This window comes from Ctenocephalides felis, unplaced genomic scaffold, assembly GCF_003426905.1.
Source record: "Ctenocephalides felis isolate EL2017-DRISC unplaced genomic scaffold, ASM342690v1 CF-g0.4_SCAFFOLD_03573, whole genome shotgun sequence".
Lineage (NCBI taxonomy): Eukaryota > Metazoa > Arthropoda > Insecta > Siphonaptera > Pulicidae > Ctenocephalides > Ctenocephalides felis.
In genome coordinates, this window is record NW_020539727.1 from 24,409,504 (window position 1) to 24,435,369 (window position 25,866).

At 27.6% G+C, this 25,866-nt stretch overlaps 1 protein-coding gene across 1 annotated transcript in view; it reads left to right on the plus strand.

The window, feature by feature from the left end:
• The first annotated feature begins 345 nt into the window (after positions 1-345).
• LOC113389812 (amyloid-beta-like protein) overlaps positions 346-25,866 on the plus strand; it is an 86,153-nt gene continuing 60,632 nt past the window's right edge. Inside the window, exons 1-2 of the mRNA XM_026626819.1 lie at positions 346-360; positions 24,353-24,571. Coding sequence (XP_026482604.1) covers positions 346-360; positions 24,353-24,571 — 234 coding nt within the window. The remainder of the gene's footprint in view (positions 361-24,352; positions 24,572-25,866) is intronic.

Sequence of the window (25,866 nt, forward strand, 5' to 3'; positions counted from 1 at the left end):
TTATTAAATTGTATATAAGCGCTTATAGTAAATTGTATTAGCTTTTCATTGGTATATAAAAATAAAAGTGTTATTTAATAAGTTTTAAAAATATGAGACTAAATATGAAAAAAGTGCCCCAACTTCCATTACCTGACTTCCAACCCAATTTTCTTGAATTTCTCCCACATTTTTCCCCATATTTTTATTCCCTCAAGATTTTATGATATTTTCCACAAATATTTTCCCAATTTTCCTTGTTCTAACCCTAGTTTCACCCTATTTCAACCCATTTTCCCAAGATGTGAGGTTTTTTGTCAGTATTGTACCTGAACAGACAGTTTAATGTGTTGGTAAATTGTTAGTATGGCAGCTGGAAAGGTAAAAAATCGAGGAAAAGCTTGTATTAATAATCAATAACATCAATTGTAATAATATATAGTAATTTATAATAATTATAATAGTAATTTGTATAGTAACAAGTTTTTGATCGTTTAATTAGAAATCGAACATGAGGGGTGGTTTATTCGGTTAAATTTTTTTGTATTTAGGGATGTATTGTTGAAATTTATTAGAAACCACATAAAGTTTTAAAAGTTATTAAAATGTTTATGAAATAAACTTTTAATTTGTATATATCATTTAACGACACTTAGAACAAAATTATTTTAAAAAAAATCGTTGTACTTCAAAATAGCAAACTGTATATGAAGCTCATAACAGGATAATGAAACTTTAAAGACAAAATAACTAAAGTATGTACTTTAATATGTAGTACTACATTTTTTTTAATTTCTAGTAATAGTATTGAATTTTATTACATTTCTGTAACAAGTACTAAACCTACATAATATTTTTGATGAACAATACCATAGAACAGTTCTATCATGTTTGAAGAGCTCTTCAGGACGTATTGGTTAAAATAGGATAATGAAACTTTAAAGAAGAAATAACTAAAGTATGTACTTTAATATGTAGTACTACATTTTTTTTAAATTTCTAGTAAAAGTGTTGAATTTTAATACATTTCTGTAACAAGTACTAAACCTACATGTGTTTGATGAACAATACCATAGAACAGTTCTATTATGTTTGAAGAGCTCTTCAGGACGTATTAGTTACAATAGGATAATGAAACTTTGAAGAAAAAATAAATAAAGTATTTACTTTAATATGTAGTACTACATTTTATTCAATTTTTAGTCCTAGTATTAAATTTAAATACTTTTTCACAACAAGTACTAAACGTATAAAATGTGTTCCATAAACAACACACTTATATCTGAAGAGCTCTGCAGGACGTATTTATATAAACAGACTCCTAAAATTTTGCAAGAATTAAACTAAATACTTTAATATGTAGTACTACATTTTATTTTATTTTCAGTCGTAGTATTGAATTTGAATACTTTTCTTGACCAAGTACTAGACGTATAAAATATTTTAGATGACAAATACTCTCATATTTGAAGAGCTCTGCAAGACGTATTTATATAAACAGAATCCTAAAATTTTGCACGAACTATACTTAAACTATACTTTAATATGTAGTACTACATTTTTTTAAATTTACAGTCATAGTATTGAATTTAAATACTTTTCTTGACCAAGTACGAAACGTATAAAATATTTTACATAGCAAATACTTTCATGTTTGAAGAGCTCTCCAGGACGTATTTATATAAACAGAATTCTAAAATTTTGCAAGAAATATACTCAAACTATATACTTTAATATGTAGTACTACATCTTATTTAACTTGCAATCCTAGTATTGAATTTACATACTTTTCTTAACCAAGTACTAAACGTGTAAAATATGTTTACTCTCATGTTTGAAGAGCTCTACAGGACGTATAAATTCGAATAGGAAAATGAAATTTTGACAGAAAAATTATTGAAGCATATATTTTCCTTCGGCTCCCTTTCTAAAATCGTCATAGATAGGATCGTGCATTGGCGTAGTCCATAAGTATGTTTTCGATTTAAATGTATGCGTACTTTAGAGAACATTCTACCCTGTACGCAATTGTGTGTTCGGGGGTTGTTTTGCGCATAGATCGAATATATATATATATATATATATATATATATACATATATATATATATACATATATATATATATATATATATATATATATTTATATTCGGAAGGGGTCGTCGTCGTGCAAAGAAATACCAAAGTCGAGAATCGATCGCCTGCGCGCACCCCTATGCGCAATGGAAAACGGATTTCCACGAATTTCCGACGCGTTCACAACGAAATTTCCCTCTACAAAGTATACCGAGTTGATGTAGGGTCATAGATTATTTAATTTAGAACAAATTTGTAGAATATTTGATTCAATTTGGACATACGGTTTAGAAGTTACAAGGGATGTAGTAAAAATTGCGCGAAATAAAGTATATCGAGTTTATAAGTTTGTAATATTTTGTTCTAAATGTTATTAATTAATAAACACAGACTGATAGTAAATTTTATTAGCTTTTTATTGATATATAATAACAGGGGTGCATTCTCACAAAATTTAAGACTATAGCGCCAAATGTAAAAAAAAAATGTAACCGTCTTGCATATTCGATTTGCAATTTTAGACTTAACAAATTATTATATTATATTATATTATTACTTAATTATTTATTATTCATAATATTTAATATATATTTTATTTTATTTTCAGAAAAGTTGTGAAGACGTTATCAAGTGCTTTAAAAATTTCTATACCAAAAAAGAAATTATAAAAAGCATCGTTTTAGTTGGATTTAGAACGATTTTAGGTAATTATTTGAATTGCTAGTTTTATACCTATTGATAATTATCTATTTTATTATATAATAATATTAAAATATTACAAGATAAAAGGTAATAATTGCATCATATTATATTAGTAAACAATATATAGTAAATGTGACATTATATTGTATTGGTTTGATCTAATTTTCTAAATTTTTTTGCACCAAAATGTCTTATTAATAACTAAAACTATTTAATAATTTAAGGGGTTTTGTATTTTTAAAAAGACACTAAAAGCACTTTTATAAAAACATTAAATATATATATATATATATATATATATATATATATATATAATTTATAGACACGTGCAATAAACATTTAGAAAAGATCAAGAGTTTTACTTCAGCAATTTTCCTGAATTTTTGCATTTCTCGACGTTTTGAAGGTTTCTGAACATTTTACTGGCATACCTCAGAAAAATGGATGTGTGTGTGTATGTATGTACGAGGTGTGTTCAAAAAGTACCCGGAATTACTAATAATTAAATTTCGCGGGTCTGGAGTGTCTGATTGTCAAAATTTTTTTTCATTGTGTTGGTATACATGCCCCTAAAGTATGATGAAATTTTCAGCTATATTCACTGTTTACTTTGTCTGTGGTAGTCGCTAAGGTTCGACGTGTTTTTCTGAGCTCGGCGATTTTTACAATGGAAGAATTGAAAAGTCAAAGAATTTGTATTAAATTTTGCGTAAAAAATGAAATAAAGTGTTGCAAAGTGCAAAAATTCACCAGATATGGCTCCGTGTGACTTTTTCCTATTCCCAAAGTTGAAGAGACCCATGAAAGGACGGCGGTTTTCCTCGATTGAAGAAATAAAGGCCGAATCGCTGAGAGTGCTCAAGGACATATCAAAAAGTGAATATCAAGGGTGCTTCGAAAATTGGAAAAAACGCTGGCATAAGTGTATTATATCTGGGGGGGACTACTTTGAAGGGGACCACATTAATGTAGACGAATAAATAAATATTTTTTTGAAAAAACGAAAATTCCGGGTACTTTTTGAACAGACCTCGTATGTCCGCATTTTTTCATCCACGTTTTTGAGCGCACGGATCAACCGATTTGAATGGTTTAAAAAACATTCGATCCCTATTGATAGGGAGACGTGCTGATTAGTTTTTGGCGAAGGCAGGTCCAGCCGTTACGGAGATACGGAGCAAAGAGTGCAGAAAATACAAATCGAGTTTTTGAGAGAAAGGAGTATCGGATTTGAATAATCTAAAAAACATTCAATTTGTAATGATTGAGAGAAGTGGTGATTAGTTTTTGGCAAAGACAGGTCCCGCCATTTCGAAGATACAGAGCTAAATGTGCAAAAAATGTCAGTTTTTGAGTGAACTAAGCGTCCGATTTGAATGATCTCAAAAACTTTCTGCTTGTATTGTCAAAACAATTGCTTTTGAGGATAAAAAATTATTACATCTTTTTTTATTTTCCATAAAATATTGTTGTAATTTTGAATTAAAAATTCAAAAAATTACCAAGACTAAGCACAGTCTAAGCGCCACCCTGGTACAAATGTTTAGTCAAGTGCGTTTAGACTGTTTATGTTTGGAGCAATTTTCCAATTTTGTGAAAAAATGAAATTGACTATTAAAAACCTATAGAAAAATGTGAAAATGCCGCCAAGCTAAGTACAGTATAAGTGAAAATGCCGCACAGAATTATTTGCAAATGCGTTTAGACTGTGACTATACGGGAGCGATTTTTCAATTTTGTGTAAAATTGGCAACCATTTTTTTTGAAATTGAATTCTAAATGAAATGACGAGATAAATTGATTTATGATTTACATTTGATTTAATTACATTACACTCTGATATAACAAATAAGATAGCAAAAATAATGAAAGTTACAGTATTTGTAATAATATATTTGAAAACGTTTAAAATTTCTCGAATATTTCATTACTGTACGGGAAGTTCCAGCAATTTGCCTTAAGGCACGATGCCATACACCACTAGTTTATAGTAATATGAGGTATAACTACCACATTGGTATATTTCGAAAACTAGAGACAAAAACAATCATGACATCTTAAAGTAAAAAATACATCTCGCCTTAAGGCACAATACCACTTACACCTAGCCTTTTTCCTTTATGTCCCTTATAAACGCAGCCTTATAATTTGCATTTGATTTGCTCAGATATAATAAACAAGATAGCAAAAATAATGAAAGTTACAGTATTTGTAATAATATATTTGAAAACGTTTAAAGTTTCTCGAATATTTCATTACGATACGGAAAGTTCTAGCAATTTGCCTTAAGGCACGAAGCCATACACCACTAGTTTATAGTAAAATGAGGTAAAACTACCACATTGGTATATTTCGAAAACTAGGACTGCTAGAAATGCATACTCAAAAACCGTCATGGGGAAAAAAATACAACTTGCCTTAAGGCACAATACCACTTACACCTAGCCTTATTCCTCTATGTCTCTTATAAACGCAGCCTTATAATTTACATTTGATTTGCTCAGATATAACAAGATAGCAAAAATAATGTAATAATAATATATTTGAAAACGTTTAAAATTTCTCGAATATTTCATTACGGTACGGGCAATTTGCCTTAAGGCATGATGCCATACACCACTAGTTTATTTCCAAAATCGATTCAGAATTGCGGGCTAAAAAGTGGACGAATTCTTTTTCACTTTTTTGCTATTTGCAAAGAAACGGCTTGGCTGATCGTCGCGCAAAATTGATAAACGCTAGTCCTAATCGCGATACATCGAAGAGCTTTTGAATTTTTAAAATCGGTCTAGCCGTTTTAAAGAAAACGTCCATTTATTCATACACACACACATACTTTTTCCAAATTTGGTCTCATTTGATTCAGAATGACATAAACTTCTCCTTCGGAAAGTTAAAAATACATCTTGCTTTAAGGCACAATACCACTTACACCTAGCCTTTTTCTTCTATGTCCTTTATAAACGCAGCCTTATAATTTACATTTGATTTGCTCAGATATAACAAACAAGATAGCAAAAATAATGAAACAATTACAGTATTTGTAATAATATATTTGAAAACGTTTAAAATTTCTCGAATATTTCATTACGGCACGGGAAGTTCCAGCAATTCGCCTTAAGGCACAATACCACTTATACCTATTCCTTCTCCTCTATGTCCCTTATAAACGCAGCCTTAGCCGACTCACCTGTATACGCATGCGCACAACCTCACTTCCTCTCGCCCCTTCCATCCGCCCTCGCCTGTATTCCTGCTCTTGCATCCCTCTCTCGCCGGTCGAAGACGTCACCTTCGACTCTTCCCGTCTCTGTCTGACCCGACTCAACACTCCGTCACTGTGCGCTGCGCTCCGGCCAGAACAGAATACGCAGAACGAACCTCTCTTCTCTTGTAGTTCTTTGAATAAAAATAATAAATAAAATTATAAAAATTATTGGAAAGCGATTTATTAAAGTGTGTGCTTTAGTGGGTGTAATAAAGAATAAAGGACTTTGTTTTTGGTGTTGAATAAATTAATAAATAAATTCCAGTGGTGCATTTGTTGCTTTGAAAGTGACGACGACCATGCCGTACGCGTTCGGTGTATTGGCTTTTTATATTGGACTGCTGGCTGTAAGTAATGTAAGTAGAAATAATAAAAAATATTTATATATATATATATATATATATATATATATATATATATATGTTTTATTATATAGTACAATTTTAGTATATTAAATTCCTGAAGAAAGTTTACACCTGTTAAAGGTGTGTCGGAGATTTTTACTCTCAATGTGTATACAAGGTGTACACACAATTCTCATTTATTATATTATTTTATTATTCTTTTATATATATAAAAATAAGTCGGATTTTCCTTCCTGACGAAATAACTCCAGAACACACGAACCGATTTATAAGGTTTATAGCTAAGAAAATTAGTGGTGCATGGCATCGTGCCCTAATGCAAATTGCTGGAATTTCAATATTATTATCTTATTATTTCTAATATTGTTATTTTGTTATATTTTATTGTTTCTCTAGTATTATTTTATTATTCAGAAATTTTATTTATTACCGTAATTAAAAATTTGAGTAATGACATTAGTGAGAATTATCAGAATTATGCTTGGTTAAGTCAACGAGCAATACTTGCCACAAACAATAATGATGTACACGCACTGAATTTCACCATTCAATCAAAAATTGCTGGCGATTTGGTGACATACCAATGATTCCGACTGGTCTTCCGTTTGACTTCAAACGATTGCAATTTCCAGTTCGCCTTGTGTTCGCAATGACAATTAACAAGTCGCAATGCCAATGGCTTAGTGTTTGCGGGATAAATTTCAAATAGATTATTTAGAAAATCATTGTTTTTCACATGGGCAGTTATACGTTGCCTGTTCACGAGTTGGAAAACCACCCGCTTTGTTTGTGTTAACGTCAGACCAAAAAACAAAAAATGTGGTTTACCAAAGAGCACTTCAATGAAACGGATAATTTGCGGATTCACTTTCATTTACTTAGAGAAGTTCAACTAAAAAACACTTCATTTTTGTAATAGAAATAAATTCTTTACTGTTGTATAATAGAATCATTTTTTTCCTTTTGAAATATAAAACAAACAAAAAATTTCTTCATCTTTCTCACGAAACCATCTGGTGGCGAAACGGAGTTCGTCGGGTTTGCTGGTTTATAATATAAATATATTTAATACATTTTGATTGTTATAAATTTATTACAAACTGGTAAATGTTAATTTTTCATATCAACGCTTATATTTTTATACAATGTGCACAATTTGTTTGTTTTTATCAAAACATTGTCTTCACATATATTTTTCAATATAGGTTTCATATAAGCTGTACAATATGTCTGTACCAATATTGGAATAACATCGGTCTTATCTTAAAAACTACTTATTTTAGAGTGTTTGTGTAAAAGAAGGTTTTATTTAGAATTTCATAAGCTAAAACTTTGTCTAGTATGATTTTCAAGTATTTTTACCGATTCTTGACATATTTGCAAAAAACTAAAGAAATGTGCTCGATGGTGGCGCGTGTACTATGTTGCTACTAGCATTTATAGCACATACCACCTTTGGTGTTATTAAATAAAAAAATAAATTAATATATCTATAAAATTAATTATATCTACAAAACTGTTTATTTTACTTTTATAGTGTAAAAGGCAGTTTTGTTCAGGATTTTATAAGCAACAACTTTGTCTAATATGGTTTTTGTGTATTTTTACCAATTTTTACACAATTTGCAAAAAACTGAAAGAATGCACTTAACTTTTTATTGCGACTAACATCTGCCGTATCTTTAAAACTCGTTAATTTGTAGTATTTGTAATATAAATTTAGTCGTATCTCCAAAACTGTTCATTTTACATTTATAAGGTAAAAGGCAGTTTTATTCAAAATTATATAAGCTACAACTTTGTCTAATATATTTTTTATGTATTACACTCGGTTTTTGAACAATTTGCAAAAACAACTGAAAAAATGCACCTAATTTTTTATTGACATAGAATTATTTATTTTTTAGGTTACGGTTAAAGTGCATTAAAGTTGGTCATATCTTCAAAACTGTTTATTTTAGAGTATTTATATAAAAGACATTCATATAAAGAATTTTATAAGCTTTAATTTTGTCTAATATGTTTTTAATGTATTTTAACGGGTTTTTGAAATATTAGGTTGTCAAATATCTCCCTTCCGCTTTTTTGTTCTTGGTTACATACAAAAAGGCGGAAGGAGATATTTGACAACCTAATATTTGCGATAAGCCGAAAAAATGCACCCCCCAATTTAAATACGTTTTTTTTATCAATGTCCATTTAAATTTAGTAATTTCTTGAAAATTGTTTATTTTATCATTTATATGTGAAAGGCAATATTATTCAAAATTTTATAAGCTACAATTTTATCTAATGTATTTTTTAAATATTACAATCAGATCTTGAAATAATAAATAAGCTTGCTATGAATAATAAATCAAAAAAAATAATCGAAATATTTGCAAAAATCTGAAAAATATACCCAATTTTTTTCGCCCAAATTTTTTTCCCAAGTCGAGTATTTTTACAATTACAATTTAGTAGGGCCTAAATTAAATAAATAAAATTCAATTATAATTATTCTGTCGACGTAAAAAAAACGTCCGAATGCTAATTAGCAAATTTTTAAAGAATTCCTAATTTGGCTTGGTGATTAATTAATTGCAAAGACTTATATGGACTTCCTTTGATCGCAATTTATAAGTATACCGAGTTGTTGTAGAGTATTTTGTTGTTAGAAAATATTGTTTATTATTCAATTTCAAACAAATCATATAAATAAATCATTTACATTAATCGAGTGATTTAAGAGTTATGTTAAATATACAAAAGTAATGCATTAATTTTTTTTAATTTTTTTTTATTTTCATATTATATAACAATCAGAGTTATTTACATACCCTATGAGTTATATGGCTAAATTACACATAATAATAATAATAATAATAATCACAGAAATAAATGAAAAAAAATAACAATAATAATAATAAATAAATAAATAAAAATAGGTAATGCATTAATGAGGTGTTCAAATAACAACGTTGTTCAATATTAATTTTTAAGTATACCGAGTTGCTGTGGAAAATTTTGTTGTTAGACAAAGTTGTAGATAATTTAATTTTGAACAAATTTGCCGAATATTTCATTGAAATTAAGCTAATAGTTTAAAAGTTACAAGGGATTGCATTAGGTGCATTATTTCACTCTTTCCAAAATGTTGCAAAAACCAGGAAAAATATACCGAAAGTGTATTAGACAAAATTATAACTTATAAAATATATAGAAAATATGTACGTACTTATTCATCGTGAATTTATTGGTACTTTTTGAAGTAATTTTTTTTTACTTACTCCAAAATTTTACAAAAACCAGAAAACTTACACCAAAACCAGAAAACTTACACCAAAAGTGCAATAGACAAAAATGTAGCTAATAAAATTCTTTACACATTTTTCTTTTACAAAATTCTTCTAAACCAAATATTTTAGAACATAATACGCCCAAAACTTCACATCATGTTGCCATTAATATCAATTACTAAAACACATGGCCCTTTTCACACAAACACAAATGCATTTTATCTTTTTTTTTATTGACACATGTTAAAAAAATGTGGTTCAGGTAGTAGTTCATTTAAAAAGAGAAAATTCAAGGTGAAAGAACAATCTGTCTATAGACAGGTATATTGATACCTGGATGAAGGATGAAATCATGTGTGAAAAATATTTAGGCATATCATTTGTCTAAACTAAACTGTTCGTCTAAAATATGTAAAATATAAGGTTGTCAAATATCTCCCTTCCGCCTTTTTGTATCATAAACCAAGAGCAAAAAAGCGGAAGGGAGATATTTGACAACTTAATATCTGACAAATTTGTTCAAAATTAAATAATCTATGATGTTGTTTAATATTATAAACTCTGCAGCAACTCAGTATACTTTAAAATAACATTTGAAAACATGCAAACAATCCAAGACTAGTAATTAAACGAATTACATCACTTGTTTCTTATATAATCGGTATCTTTTAAATTAATGGTCTAAAATGAATGAAACATTCGGCAAATTTGTACAGAAATAAATTATCTACAACTTTGTCTAACAACAAAATACTCTACAGCAACTTGGTATATTTTAAATAATAATTAAATAGTTACAATGCAATTTATAGTTTATTATGTGGGTTATATGTACTATTTTCAAGTTGGATTTAAAAGTAATAATTGCTTCCAAACTACTTATTTTAGAGTAACTATATATATATATATATATATATATATATAACAGTTTTGTAAGAAATTTCATAAGCTACAATAATATACTATTCGAATAAGTTTTATAGTTTTTCAGATATTTCTAAAAAAGTGAAAAAAATTTACTTGTTCGAAAGTGCACTTTCGTCTTGACTATATAAAAAGCATAAATTTGTCACGTTATATCTTCAAAACTACTTATTTCACAAAACTTGTGTAAAAGGCGATTTTGTAAAGAATTTTTTTAGCTACAACTTTGCACTTTACAACTTTTTGATATTTTTATCGGTTTTCGAAATATTTGAAAAAAACTGTGTAAAGGACAAAATAGATATACATAGATTGTTAAAATGTAAAGGAAAAAAAATTCAGGATGTTATATTATCTAAAGTATTAATTTTAGGTAAATAATATATAAAGTAAATTTGTGCTGAATTTTGTAAGCTATAATTTTGTCTAATACACATTTACATAAATAATTAGTTTTGCAGTAATTTTGGAAGTGTTTTTTTTGTTCAAAAATATATATTTGTTTTGCAATAATTTTGTTAAAATTCTATATTTTTTTCCAATAGTTTTAAATATGATTTTTAACTACTTAATATACACAATATAACTATGTTTCCCACAGTTTGACAATCTTTGGTTTTCCATGTATCTACCTGCATTGACTACAATTTACATATATACATATATGTATGTAAAAATTGTTACCATCTGCATTTTAAACTTAAGAATATCGTTCGAAATTATTGCGAATCGAGTTTTTATAATAGCCATCGGCTAAATCGTTTAATAAATTATGTCTGTGCAAAAAAACAGCACTAAAAACGATTTCGACATCGAATTATTAAGGAAATTCGAACATAGTAGTAATAGATTCTGGATCACGATTGATATATGCATTTATTTATTGTAACTTTTAAATTGTACGTCTGATGTAAATGAAATATTTGGCAAATTTGTTTAAAATTAAATAATATAAAATATTGTCTAATATCAAAATGCTCTACAGCAACTCGGTATACTTTAAAATGATTATTGAAAACTATAGGTGAAATACTCTTGCCTGTATATGCATTTGTTTACATCTCCTGTAATTTTTAAACGGTTTCTCTAAATTATATAAAATATTTGGGAAATTTTTACATAATAAAATAATCTTTAATATTGTCTAATACCAAAATGCCCTACAACAACTCGGTATACTTGAAAATAAATACTAAACATAGAAATATAATTCTGAAGTGTCAGCATTTTTATATCATACCATTTGCTGATTTTATGAAATTTAATATTGTATGAATGAACTTGCATAATTATATGTATGTATATGTATATATATATATATATACTAGCTGACCCGACAGACGTTGTTCTGTACCTACGTCTACAATTTTTCAATATTTTATACTAATATTTACTGCTTAGTTAAAAATAATAATTACTGTTTTTTGAATTACTATTTATACCAATATATAAGTGATGTTGAATGTAGAACTGTTTCAAATAAAATGATTGTTCTCAATTCCCACAGTTAACACTTTAATTATTTATTTAACAAATATTAAAAAATGTTCAATAAAATTGTATATTAAAAATTATACACTGCGATTTATAGAACAAATTTATTTCCAATAGCTCAATTTATTTTATTGCATTTAAGGGTTATATAGTATTTTTAGCCATACCTGTAGATGTGGATGTATAAATGAATGATTTTTTGTTTATTCACGACTAAAACATTGATTTTCCAAATTTATCACACTAAAAATGATCGTCTGCCTTTTTGATTTATGGTCATAGCATAAGATACTCATGTTGAAAATTGAAATCTTTCAAAAAGTACAACAAATTCAGAAAGAATTAATATATAGCATACGCGGCAAAGGTGCAATATCACCCAAAATAATTGCTTCAATAATGTTGCCTATAATTTTTATAATTTTGTACCATATTTTAACTGGCTTTAAGTAATTTTAATATCTAAATTGCATTTTTTTCTCTAATAAATCAATATACATTATTGCTTATGTTTATATTTGAAGTGAATTAATTTGTCAAATCCTGTTCACATGTGCTCTATTCAACTTACGATCAACAAAATTATTGATCTGTAAATTTTTTTTACTGTGCTCCAATTTACTTGATATTTTGGAAATAGGCTAATCTTTATCTTAATTTCAATGTTTTTAACAATTTGCACTCCGTCACCATCCACAGCATTAATTGGATTATTACTCTTTTAATTCTGATTTTATCAGAACTTGTAATACACTATTTTAAAGGTGATTAAATGAGCTACAACTTTCTCTATCATTACCGTAACTTCTCTTATTGTAAAACGGCGAAGGGTTAAAGGGCTCGAAAGACCTCTGGTTGGACAGCTCCTTAATTAATCATACATCTATCAATATTTGTGTAACGAAAAAATAATAAACAATAATAATTACTCAGAAAAATACCTCGAATTTTCTTATATATATACTTTTATACGTATTCTTTCAGAGGTATTATGATGAGAAATTGGTTGTTTTTTTTAAATGTTTTTTTTTTCATGAAATCATGAGTTTTTTAAGAATCATTTGTACTAAAGTTGCGGTATTTTCTAGAATCCATCAAGATCTCTTAAACCAAGTTAATTCTAGATTGAATACGATTATTTTTAATTTTGGTGGATATGGCACACAAAGTATTTGATTTAAATGAAAAAAAAACATTGCATGCGTCCTTTATCTGCATGATAGCTCACTCATTTTACACGCAGAAGTACTCATTTTAAAGCTTATTTTGAGCACTATAAAAACCCATTTTCATATCTAACCTAATAATGTTCCTAAAACACTATAAAATAACGATTTATTAAGATTTTAATTGATATAATTCTGTTCATTACATGATTTTCGTTAAAATGTATATTTTTGAAGGTGTTAGCAACAAATGATGAAAAACGCAAAAAAGAAACAAATATTCAGTAGCCAGTAACTTGAAAAATATTTCCTTTTTTGAAAAACATTATTAAATATTTTTCTCGTATAATTAGTTCTTTTATCGATACCCAACGTTATTTTGAAAAAAGTAAAATTACACCACTGAAAAGAAATGTCATCCACCCGAGAAGTGGTAAAGGAGTCTAAATTGTTTTCACTTCTGAAGAGTAAGATGAACCTAGTTCCAAAATTCCAAACGAATTGGAAAATAGTAAAAACTTCAGACCCAAAGCGCTCCATTGAGTAAATATTCCGTACCCAATGACAAACATATGAATTTTTGACACAATGAAACTTCTAAATAATTTTTTTTGTATTGTGACTTAGTATAGTAAGGCAAAACGACTGCAAATTGAATATGTTTGAGCGCAATCACTTATGGCTCGCTCCTTTGCGCGAATTCGTACGGCGAATCTGTTCGCAAAGTGCGCAAACAAAATTATTGCAAGCAAAAGCAAACCACGCGCACGTCAGACGCATGCGCAGACTGCATCACTTGTCAAATGCATGTTATATTATTTGCATCTTATATTAATTTAATTTTTGGCACATCTCAGCTGCTTTTCGGCATTAATAATGTAGACATTACATTTTTCTTATTCATAATTATGAATTTATTATATTCTAATATTGCCTTAGCCTATAAGTGAATAGAAATGTTTGGCAAATGACAGTCCTCAATTGTTTTTAATGTCAAACTAAGCTTCAAATATTTTCAAGGGCAAACAATGATAAGCGGTTTTTTGTAATTTTTTCTATTTATTTCTACAATTTAACTATATTTCTATGAATCAAAACATTCTAAAAAATTTCCCGAACAAACTTCAGGAAGATTCATGAAAATCCGAATTATAGTTTAGGAGGAAATATGAAACTTACATTGTTACAGAAGAATTTTATATATAAGATATATATAAATTTATATGTCATGATAAAATTGGATAACATCCAAATAGTTCAATTGAATTATTAACAGTGGCCTAATTTTTTATATTTTGCTATCCAAATGTTAAAATTTGAGTATACCAAGTTGTTGTACAGCATTTTTATGTTAGACAATATTATAGATTATTAAATTTTAAACAAATTTGCCAAATATTTCATTTATGTTAAACAAACGGTTTAAAAGTTACAAGAGTTATAATAATTGCATGCAATAATGACTCATAGGAGCTACATTGTTGTAAACGTCTTAAATTCATTTTCTGTTTTTGAATGCGATTTTAAAGTATACCGAGTTGCTGTAGAGTGTTATGGTGTTAGAAAATATTATACATTATTGAATTTTAAACAAATTTGCCATATACATCATTTAAATTAAACAAACGGTTTAAAAGTTACAAGAGTTATAATAATTGCATGCAAAAATATTACTCATACGAGCTACATTGTTATAAACGTCTTGAATTCATTTTTTGTTTTTCAAAGCGATTTTTAAGTATACCGAGTTGCCGTAGAGTGTTATGGTGTTAGAATATATTATAGATTATTGAATTTTGAACAAATTTGCCAAATATCTTATATATTTTATTCGAGTATTTCAAAAGTTATATTATATATGGAGTATATAAATGCTAATTGGTGAGTGGTGACTTACTATTAGTATCGATTTTGGCAAAAATAAAAATTATATATATATATATATATATATATATATATATATACCTGTGTCCCTTTTCCCGGGCATTCACCTAATTTTAATCACAAATGTTTATTTTGGGAACACGTGGTCGACTTGTGTAAATAAAACACGAAATTTAATCTGTTTTCTTTCTTATCAAAAGGAAAAAAGTGTTAAGAGATAATTTGTATAAACTAAATAAAAAATTATTTCTTCTACTAAAAAGAAATTCTTTCTACATTTCTGTATTTCTTATTTTTGAGGTTTCAGATATTTATATAATATTTCATCAATAACTTGTAAACTATGAATGGAAACTAATTAGTATATTTGGCAAATTTATTCAAAATTAAATAATAAATAATATTGTCTAACATTATAATGTTCTTGGACAACTCGGTATACTTTAAAATCGTTCTTAAAAATTTCGGCCCTATCTTTTTCGTGTAATCTCTGACGGAGCCGATTTAGCTAATTCATTTGTTCTAGATTCGTTGCATTTCGGGCTTTGTCTTGAATACTAAATTTAGTACAGCAATTTTGAGTATACCGAGTTGTCGTAGAGCTTTTTGATATGAGACAATGTTGTAGATTATTGAATTTACAACAAATTTGCCATATAAACCAATTAGTTAGCATAAATAGTTTAGAAGTTATAAGTCATATAAATAATAATTGCACTATTTGTGTTTTTGTTTTCTTTAGCGATTTATGAGTATACCGAGTTGCTGTAGGACATTTTGTTATTAGCAACTAATATAGATAATTTGATTTTGAACAAATTTGCTAAATATTTCAATTATATCAGACGAATAGTTTAAAAGTTACAAGAGATATAATAAATGCCCAAACGAGTTTCAAATTATTCCCCGTTGTACTATAAATAGTACTGTGGGTTAATTATTGATTTATCCAAAGTGCAATGTGCATAGGACGTGTTATAATATTATAGCACGTGTCATGTGTCAAAATGACACGTGTCACACGTCGGAATGACACTTGTAGCATATCTAATTGGGAGAGCCGCAGATATATGTATGGCTTATTTAATATTACTCATAACTTATAAACGATTTGTTTAATTTAAATGAAATGTATGGGAAATTTATGCAAAATTAATTAATCTATAATATTGTCTAATATTATAAAGCTCTACAACAACTCGGTGTACTTAAAAATCCTCTTGGAGAACATTTTTTTTTTTTTTTTAATATAGGAGTTAAAGTTAATTTTAGATTCGTTTATGCCTTTGCTTACTCTATCTGTTGTAACTTTTAAACGGTTTGTCTAATTTGGATGAAATATTTAGCAAATTTTTATAAAATTTAATTGTCTACAATATTGTCTAATATTATAATGCCCTACAGCGAGTCGGTGTACTTATAAATCACTTTGGAAATCGATTATCATTTTCTTACGAAAATGCAGAAGATAATACATATTCTTAACCCATTGGTAAGAGTAAACCATACATTTTTTCGAATTTAATCAATCTGACCTTTAAAATCATTATAAATAATTAATCTGATATATTTAAGTAGCAATTGTTATTATAATAATTGTTATTAACAATTCTAAAGGCGTTTCATACATTACTTGAATTATAATGGAACAAAAGACCTTGATGTGTTATTCATGTTGTTCAAAGATCTTCTTCATCGTAAAAAAATTATGTAATAAATTATTTTGTTTAAATAATAAACCGTACAAAATTACAACAAATTGGTCTATTGTTTGTTTATAAATGTTATGTAAAAATATAAAAGATGTACGTTGCAAAAAATCTTCAAGAACAAAGTAAAAGATCATACTTAAATAAAGCCAAATATATATTTGGCTTTCATTTTTAATTTCTATTTGAGTATACCGAGTTGTTCTAGAATTTTTTGTTGTTAGACAAACTTAAAGATTGTTAAATTTTGAACAAATTTGCCAAATATATAAGTTACTTTAAACAAATAGTTTAGATGATATAAGTAATTTTTTAAACAAATGTACCTTTGTTACATGAGCTTTATGTGGTTTATAGTTGATAGAGAATATTTTTTATTTTCTATTGCTATTTGTGAGTATACCGAGTTGTTTTAGGATTTTTTGTTGTTAGACAAAGTTGTAGATTATTTAATTTTAAACAAATTTGTCGAAGACACTGTTTAGTTTCCACAATTAGTTTAAAAGTTATGAATTTTATAGTAGGAAAGTGTACTCTCAATAAATTAATAACCAATAAAATCGTCGTCTAAGAAGTTTTACTTCAAAAACACATATCTCACTTTTATATTTAGTATAACCGTAATTTTTTTTTTATTCATACTATTATTTTTACTTTCTACAATTTATATTTATATTTATATTTATATTCATATATTTATATATCTATTTATTTATATTTGTATATTTATATATTTATATTTATATGGTTTTAATTTTTTTATATTATGTTATTACGATTTTGGTTTTCTTATTATTTTTATTATTATTATTTAAATTTTTATTATTATTCATATGGTGAAAAGAGCTTTTTTTAGAATGATTTATATTTATAGATAGAAAGATAGACATGTGAAGGAAAAGCAATTTCATGCTTGGAAAATTTTTATTCAAATGGATGAATTTGAATTTATATAGGTATATATATATGTATATATATATATATATATATATATATAAATTCAAATTCATCCATTTGAATAAAAATTTGCCAAGCATATATAAACTTATGGCTTTACAAAAAAATTGACATTCGTTTATAATATAATTTGAAATTACAAGTGTTTTTTTATGATTTTGTTTCTTTTAAATTTTATTTTCCGAATAATTTTGACCGAAGTTTTACCGAAGGTTGTTTTCTTCACGTATATAAGAAAATTCTGGTATTTTTTCCATAAGACGTTTTGCCGAAGGTTGTTTCATTCAACTATGTATTTCGAAAATTATAACTGTATACGAATATTTTTTCCTATTTTTTGACATTTTTGTTAATTTAATTATTATAAAAATATACGAATTATTGTTTCTTAATAATAATTCTTAAAAAAATACAATCTAACAAATTTTGTATTTTTTTGTAAGAACTAGAATATGGTGTTGTCATCTGATTTATTTCCTTGACTTTCAGCCTACACTTTAGTCTGACATCATTTATTTATATTTATTGTAACATTCTTGAGTAAAATTATTGTTATATATAAATATATAAATATTTATATATATTATTCAGAGTATACGCCTACAGAAAATTCGATTCGATTTCTTTTGTGCATTTTTCACAACAAGAAATATATACAAAAATATATTTTGTTTTTTAGAAATATTACAATTATTTTATAAAACAATTGATTTTAAATAAACTAGGGCTTAGTTTATACCAATATCAATAGATTGAGATATATATATATATATATATATATATATTTATTAATTTGAGTTAAAAAGTCGGGCGTTACATCAATAAAAATAGTATGAGAGTTTTTAGGAATTTTTTTAAAATCCATACGTTTCGACTAGCATCTTAGCTTTCATTCAGTAGCAATCAATTTTACTATGAAAATTAAAACTAGATAAATAATATGTAAGAAATTTCATAGAAAAACAGCAACAATAATAATAAAAACGCTTACAATTTTGTATCCTAATATAACATATGAAAACATTATTAATCCATGGTATGAGTACGTGCACATTGATAAAATGTATATTTTTCTTAGTTCAATTTTTACACAAATTAAATCTAAGTTTAATTCTGACCGCCTCAGGAACTTGGTATATCAGATTAATTGCTCTAATTGCAAACTTTTTTATATCGGAGAAACTAGCCAAAACCGGAGTAAACGCCTTCATCAATATAAAAATAACTCAAAAAATCCCAAACAATTTAAGACGATGCTAACCGATCAAATTATTAATTTAAACCATAATATAGATTTTTTTAACCCAAAAATTTTACATTTTGAAGAGAACGTAATTAAAAAAAGATTCGCTGAAGGGTTGTTTTTGCAATTGCATAACGACAGGGTCATAAACGTTTTGAAAATACGTCCCTGAACGAAACAAACACGTGGTTCCTAAATAGCGTGTCAAAATTTCTTAAAAAATGACAAGATCCCATTGTTTTTTAAATTTCGCAGAAAATTGGAACACATGCTAAAAAGTGCTTCAAGAAAAAATGAGACATTTTTATCTTAAACTCCGAACAGTAAATACATAGTTTCGACAACTTGTTAAAAGATATATATTTTATCAATGTGCACATACTCATACCATGGATTAATAATGTTTTCATATGTAATATTAGGATACAAAATTGTGTTTTTTTATTATTATTATCATTATTATTGTTCTTCTATGAAATTTCTTACATCATTTATCTAGTTTTAATTTTGATAGTTAAATTGATTGCCACTGAATGAAGGCTAAGATGCTAGCCGAAACGTATGGATTTTAAATAAATTTCTAAAAACTCAAATTAAATATATATATATATATATATATATATAAATAAATTAAATTAAATTAAATTAGTTTCGTTTATCCGAACTGTGTATCTCTATTTATCTGTTTAATCCGAACGCAGCAATTCATTTATTTGATTCCTATTTGATTTTATTTCGTCCTCGTTGGAATCTTATTAGAGTAATTGCAGTTTCTCATTGCAAATAGCACTCGATATATATATATATATATATATATATATATATATAATAGAGAAAAAGAAAGAATTTACTCTTATTGAGCAAACAGAATCCACGCAGATGTCAAATGGATTTTCTGTACTTAGCCAATTCCCAATAGTCGTAAAATATATATTGAATATATATATATATATATATATATATATATATATATGTGTATATTATAAAATTAAATGTATACATGTTTGGTGTTTATTAAACCAGAAATCGTTAATTTCGAGTTCCCAAAACAGTTCATAATTACAAGTCAAGTGTCAGCTGCATTTGACGCACTTCAGGGACGCAATTTCATAAAATTGCTGCTTTCGAGAGAGAGTTTTGAATTTATATTCAAATATACAAATGTGTATATATATATATATATATATATATATATATATATGCCTATAAAAATACAAACTCAACTGCATATAATAAACTGTTGTGGTCATGATGTGAGATTAATGGGAGGGCTGATAGAAATTTTTAGTTGACATGGCTAATTGATGTATTTTTATTCTTATAAATAAAAGAACGCGCGTAAGGTTCACACGCGATTGAAGTAAAACTTATTTTCTACTGTACAAGATGGCATTTAAGTAAAAATAAATACATCATATAAAAATTTTGATTAATGTTTATTAGTAATATGGTAACACTCGTGATGCACACATTTATTAGTGTCGACCATTATACACATTAATATAATGATAAATTATATATTTATGATGGCATTAAAAATATGTATAATATTTAAAAACAATAATGTAATTAAATTCATGCTTCAAATATGACATGATCGGTTTGTCATTGTAATTAGCATTTAGAAGTGAACCTTCATTAGAGAAATGAAGTAATTGCTGTATTATAACTTCTATAATATGCGTTCACACAGTGGATTATTGCTTGAACATTATAGAAAAATTGCATTAGATTTAGCATATACAAAAATATGTTGCAAAAATTTAAATAATGTGTTTTTTGTTACAAAATTGTTGCTAACTTCTAAACCAGAAGTCGCATTTATATCTTGTCTTTGACAATTTTATAGCTTTAGAACTTCATGTAATTAAAATTGACATACATTCATTGACTGACTGTATTTTTTTTTTATTTTTGCTGGCGATATAATCTCAATCTTTGAACAGCTGTAATATCTGTCTTGCCTAAAAAATATTTTCCATTTTAATAACTTCAAAGATTTATAGAATTTACGAATAATATACAAATAATTTTGAATCAATAAACTTACGTTTAATTCACGGCACAAATGTTTAATTTGTTTTATTATTTTCAAGAAACAGGGTAAAATATTCTTTTGATTCAGGCATTTTTCATTGAATTAAGATTTGTACTACGATGTAACTTTAAAATGTTTATTTATTTATCTATGTCGATTTCCTTGTTGATTTCGCTACGCATACAACGACAGATCTCTATTCACATACACGACGACTAATCACAATCGACCCGCATAGAAATGATATCATCGAGAGCGAATGACAAATCATTGGCACTCGACTCTTATCTTATCTGCCGTAACGCACTTCCGTTGCATTTGTACGGATTCACACTCTAGTCGCGCCGAAAGAAGTTTGACTTCAAAAGAAATTAAAACTGTCTCACTCAAAAAAATAAAAAGACACTAACTATTTTTGTTGTTTTATAAAATTTATACATACAATTAGTATAATTACTTTTCCAATTTTGTGAAAACATATTGAAAAATGTGGAAATGCCGCCAAGCTAAGTACAGTATAAGTGAAAATGTCGCACAGAATTATTTGCAAATGCGTTTAGACTGTGACTATGCGGGAGCACTTTTTCTATTTTGTGTAAATTAGGTAACTTTTTTTTTTGAAATTGAATTCGAAATGAAATGACGATTGTTAATGTTCTGGAGATAAATTGATTTACTTATGATTTACGTTTGATTTGCTCAAAACAAAAACAAGATAGCAAAAATAATTAACCTTACAGTATTTGTTATTAACGTTTAAAATTTCTCGAATATTTCATTACGGTACGGGAAGTTCTAGCAATTTGCTTTAAGGCACGATGCCATACACCACTAGTTTTAAATAAAATTTAGCATGTGGGTTCTAGCTCTTCGTTTATATTTGTATGACCACACCTTTGATATATGAAATCATTATTTATACAAAGAAAACAATAAAGGTAAACGTTTATGGTTCTATAGACCTCAGATTTATCATTTTGTTTATATATATATATATATATATATATATATATATATATATATCTGCAGCAATTTCTCAAATTCAACCAAAACCTTCACAAATAATTTTTTGTTAATTTTCACAATTTCCATCCCTTTGATTTTATTTTTAAATATTTTTATTTATTTTCCGTTGTGTAATGTTTTTGCATCGCAGCAAAAAGAGATGTAGGTTAAATTTTTTTATCAAGCCGTTTTTTGCATAACAGCTCCGGAAAAAAGTCCGGATCCCCCGGAAAAGCGAGTCAGGCTCTCTTGACCTGAATATGCGATCGGAATTGATAATGGATATGTAGATGGATGGATCAATAGTGTGATGAATGGAAAGAACGTTTTTTGTTAAATAAGTGAATCAGTAAGGTTAAAATATTAAAGCATTTTACAAATATTTATTCAAGTAAAACTTCTTTAGGCGCGACTTGAGTGTATATCCGTACAAATGCAACGGAAGTGCGTTATGGCAGATAAGATAAGAGTCGAGTGCCAATGATTCGTCATTCGCTCTCGATGATATCATTTCTATATGGGTCGATTGTGATTAGTCGTCGTATATGTGAATAGAGATCTGTCGTTGTATGCGTACCGGCATCAACAAGGAAATCGACATAGATAGATAAATAAACATTTTAAAATTACATCGTAGTACAAATCTTGATTTAATGAAAAATGCCTGAATCAGAGGAATATTTCATCCTGTTTCTTGAAAATAATGAAACAAATTAAACATTTGTGCCGTGTACTAAACGTAAGTTTATTGATTAGAAATAATTTCTATATTATTCGTAGTTTCTATAAATCTTTGAAGTTATTAAAATGGATTTTTTTAGGCAAGACAGATATTACAGCTGTTCAAAGAATGAGATTATATAGCCAGCTAAAAAGTAAAAAAAATACAAGAAGTAAATGAATGTATGTTAATTTTAATTACATGAAGTTCTTCAAACAAAATTATTACATGATGAGTGTAGTTTCGAAAAAAATATTTGTTTAGGCGTTGTTTAACATAATCCACAGTGTAAACGAATATTATAGAATTTATTCATCAGCAATCACTCCATTTCTCTAATAAAGGTTTGTTTTTAAATGCTAATTACAATGACAAACCGATCACATCATATTTGAAGTATAAATCCATACTTATACACATTATATAAATGTGTATAATGGTTGACACTAATGAATATTATTCAAAATTGTTATATGATGTATTTATTTTTACTTAAATGCCATTTTGCATAGTAGCAAATAAGTTTTACTTCAATCGCGTGTGAACCTTACAGGCACTCTTTTTTTAGAAATTTATTATTACTTGTAGTCGAATGAACAATTTATAATATCTACCTCAAGAACCTCAAGATTTCTTTACATTGTTTTTAATAATAAATAATAAATTAACAACATTTAATTTCTAAATGCTCTTTTTGCATCTCATTCATTTATTAATTGCATTACAGGGTCTATTTTTATATTTCTATATCATATGTAATAAAATGAAGGGTGCAATAATAATATCTTAAAACTATTGTTCGGACGTCTTTTCGTTTTATTATATTGGCCATGAAAGTGACAAAACTTCAGGGCATTAAGCTTTACACGGAATGGTTGCTACCCCTGGTAGAGGGGGTAGCGGAGTGTTTTAATTGAACCAGCGGTTCACTTCAAAAAGAAAAGTCTGCTTAATAAAAATAAATATATCTTCTTTCATTATAACTTAGTAACAAATCAGTGATTGTAATTAGAACTGCAACAAATACAGAATATAAAAATAAATCAGTGTTTAATACAGTCCACAGCGACAAAGGTTAAATTTTAACCTAACAACCTGAGTGATCGAAGAAGAGTTTTAATAAATTCTGTAACTACGTAACAAAAGTACAACTATTAATAAATTGCAGTTAAAAAACTTAATTTTAAAATACTAGTTAATTTAATTAATATTATGATTAACGTTTAGGAGTAAAAATGTTAATAATTATAATATTAAATGTTATAAATCTTACAGGCTTAAGTTTATGTTTGTTTCAATTTAATTCAATTTACGTAATATTTAGTAATTACAGAAAATAAATTTTTTTAATTGAATTAATTACAGTAAAATACAACTCTAAAACAATATTAAGCCTAACATTAGTATTATGTAATGTAATAACTTGAAGAAAAAATGTTATAATATTGAGATAGTTATCTAAGGAAGTTCTACTTCAAAAATGTTAATACGTACCATATATATTTATTCTTATTATTTACTAACATAAATCTTTTACCTTTCCAGGCCGCCAGCAACGGCGCCTCGTCCTCTGCCTCCGCCCTGGCGACGAGCGGCTCCTCCCGCTGGGAGCCCCAGGTCGCCGTCCTTTGCGACCCTGGCCAGGGCTACCACCCGCAGCACCTGGCCGACGACGGCCGATGGACGGCCGATCTGACGGCGAAGCCGCCGAGGGGATCGGCCTGCCTTCGGGACAAGATGGACATACTGGAGCACTGCAAAAAGGTCAGGGGATAAAAGATACTTGTGTATTTTATATATTTATATATATAAAAATAAGTCGGATTCTCTTTCCTGACGATTTAACTCCAGAACGAACGAACCGATTTTGATAATTTTGCATTCGTTGGAAAGGTCTCGGGGAAGTCCTTGCAAGGTCCCGCAAGGTTTATAGCTAAGAAAATTAGTGGTGCATGGCATCATGCCCTAATGCAAATTGCTGGAACTTTTCGCACCGTAATTAAAAATTCGAGTAATGACATTAGTGAGAATTATCAGAATTATGCTTGGTTAAGTCAACGAGCAATTCTTGCCGCAAACAATAATGATGTACACGCACTGAATTTCACCATTCAATTAAAAGTTGCTGGCGATTTGGTGACATACCGATGATTCCGACTGGTCTTCGGTTTGACTTCAAACGATTGCAATTTCCAGTTCGCAATAACAAGTCTCAAGGCCAATCGCTTAGTGTTTGCGGGATAAATTTCAAATAGATTATTTATAAAATCATTGTTTTTCACATGGGCAGTTATACGAGTTGGAAAACCATCCGCTTTGTTTGTGTTAACGTCAGACCAAAAAACAAAAAATGTGGTTTACCAAAGAGCACTTCAATGAAACGGATAATTTGCGGATTCACTTTCATTTACTTAGAAAAGTTCAACTAAAAAACACTTCATTTTTGTAATCGAAATAAATTCATTATTGTTGTGTAGTAAAATCAAATTTTTCCTTTGCAAATATAAAACAAACAAAAAGTTTCTTCATCTTTCTCACGAAACCATCTGGTGGCGAAACGGTGTTTGTCGAGTTTGCTAGTTTTATATATAAAAGACTGATATCATGTTTAATCAAATTTAATCAAATTTAATCTAACATGGCATCGTGCCTTAAGGCAAATTGCTGGAACTTCCCGTACCAAAAATTATTTTTTTTATAACGATTAACATTTTTGAAAAAAATTACTGTGAAAATATTAATTTTTGAGAAACTATAAATTTTTGACAAAAATTTACTTTTTTTTGGAAAAAAGACTTTTTGAAAAAAAATGTTTTCTTCATTTTGAAATATTTTGGAAGTTCTGAACTTTTTAACTTACCGTAGAGCAAGTTATAGTAATCGCAAAAAAATCGAAAATGAAAATTTGTATATATCTTTACGTTTCAAAACCTTTTGAACATTTTGGCATACCTTAGAAAAAATTCATGTATGTGTGTGTGTGTGTGTTTCAAAAAATTCAAAAAACATTCGATTCGTATTGATAAGGAGACATGCTGATTAGTTTTTGGCGAAGGCAG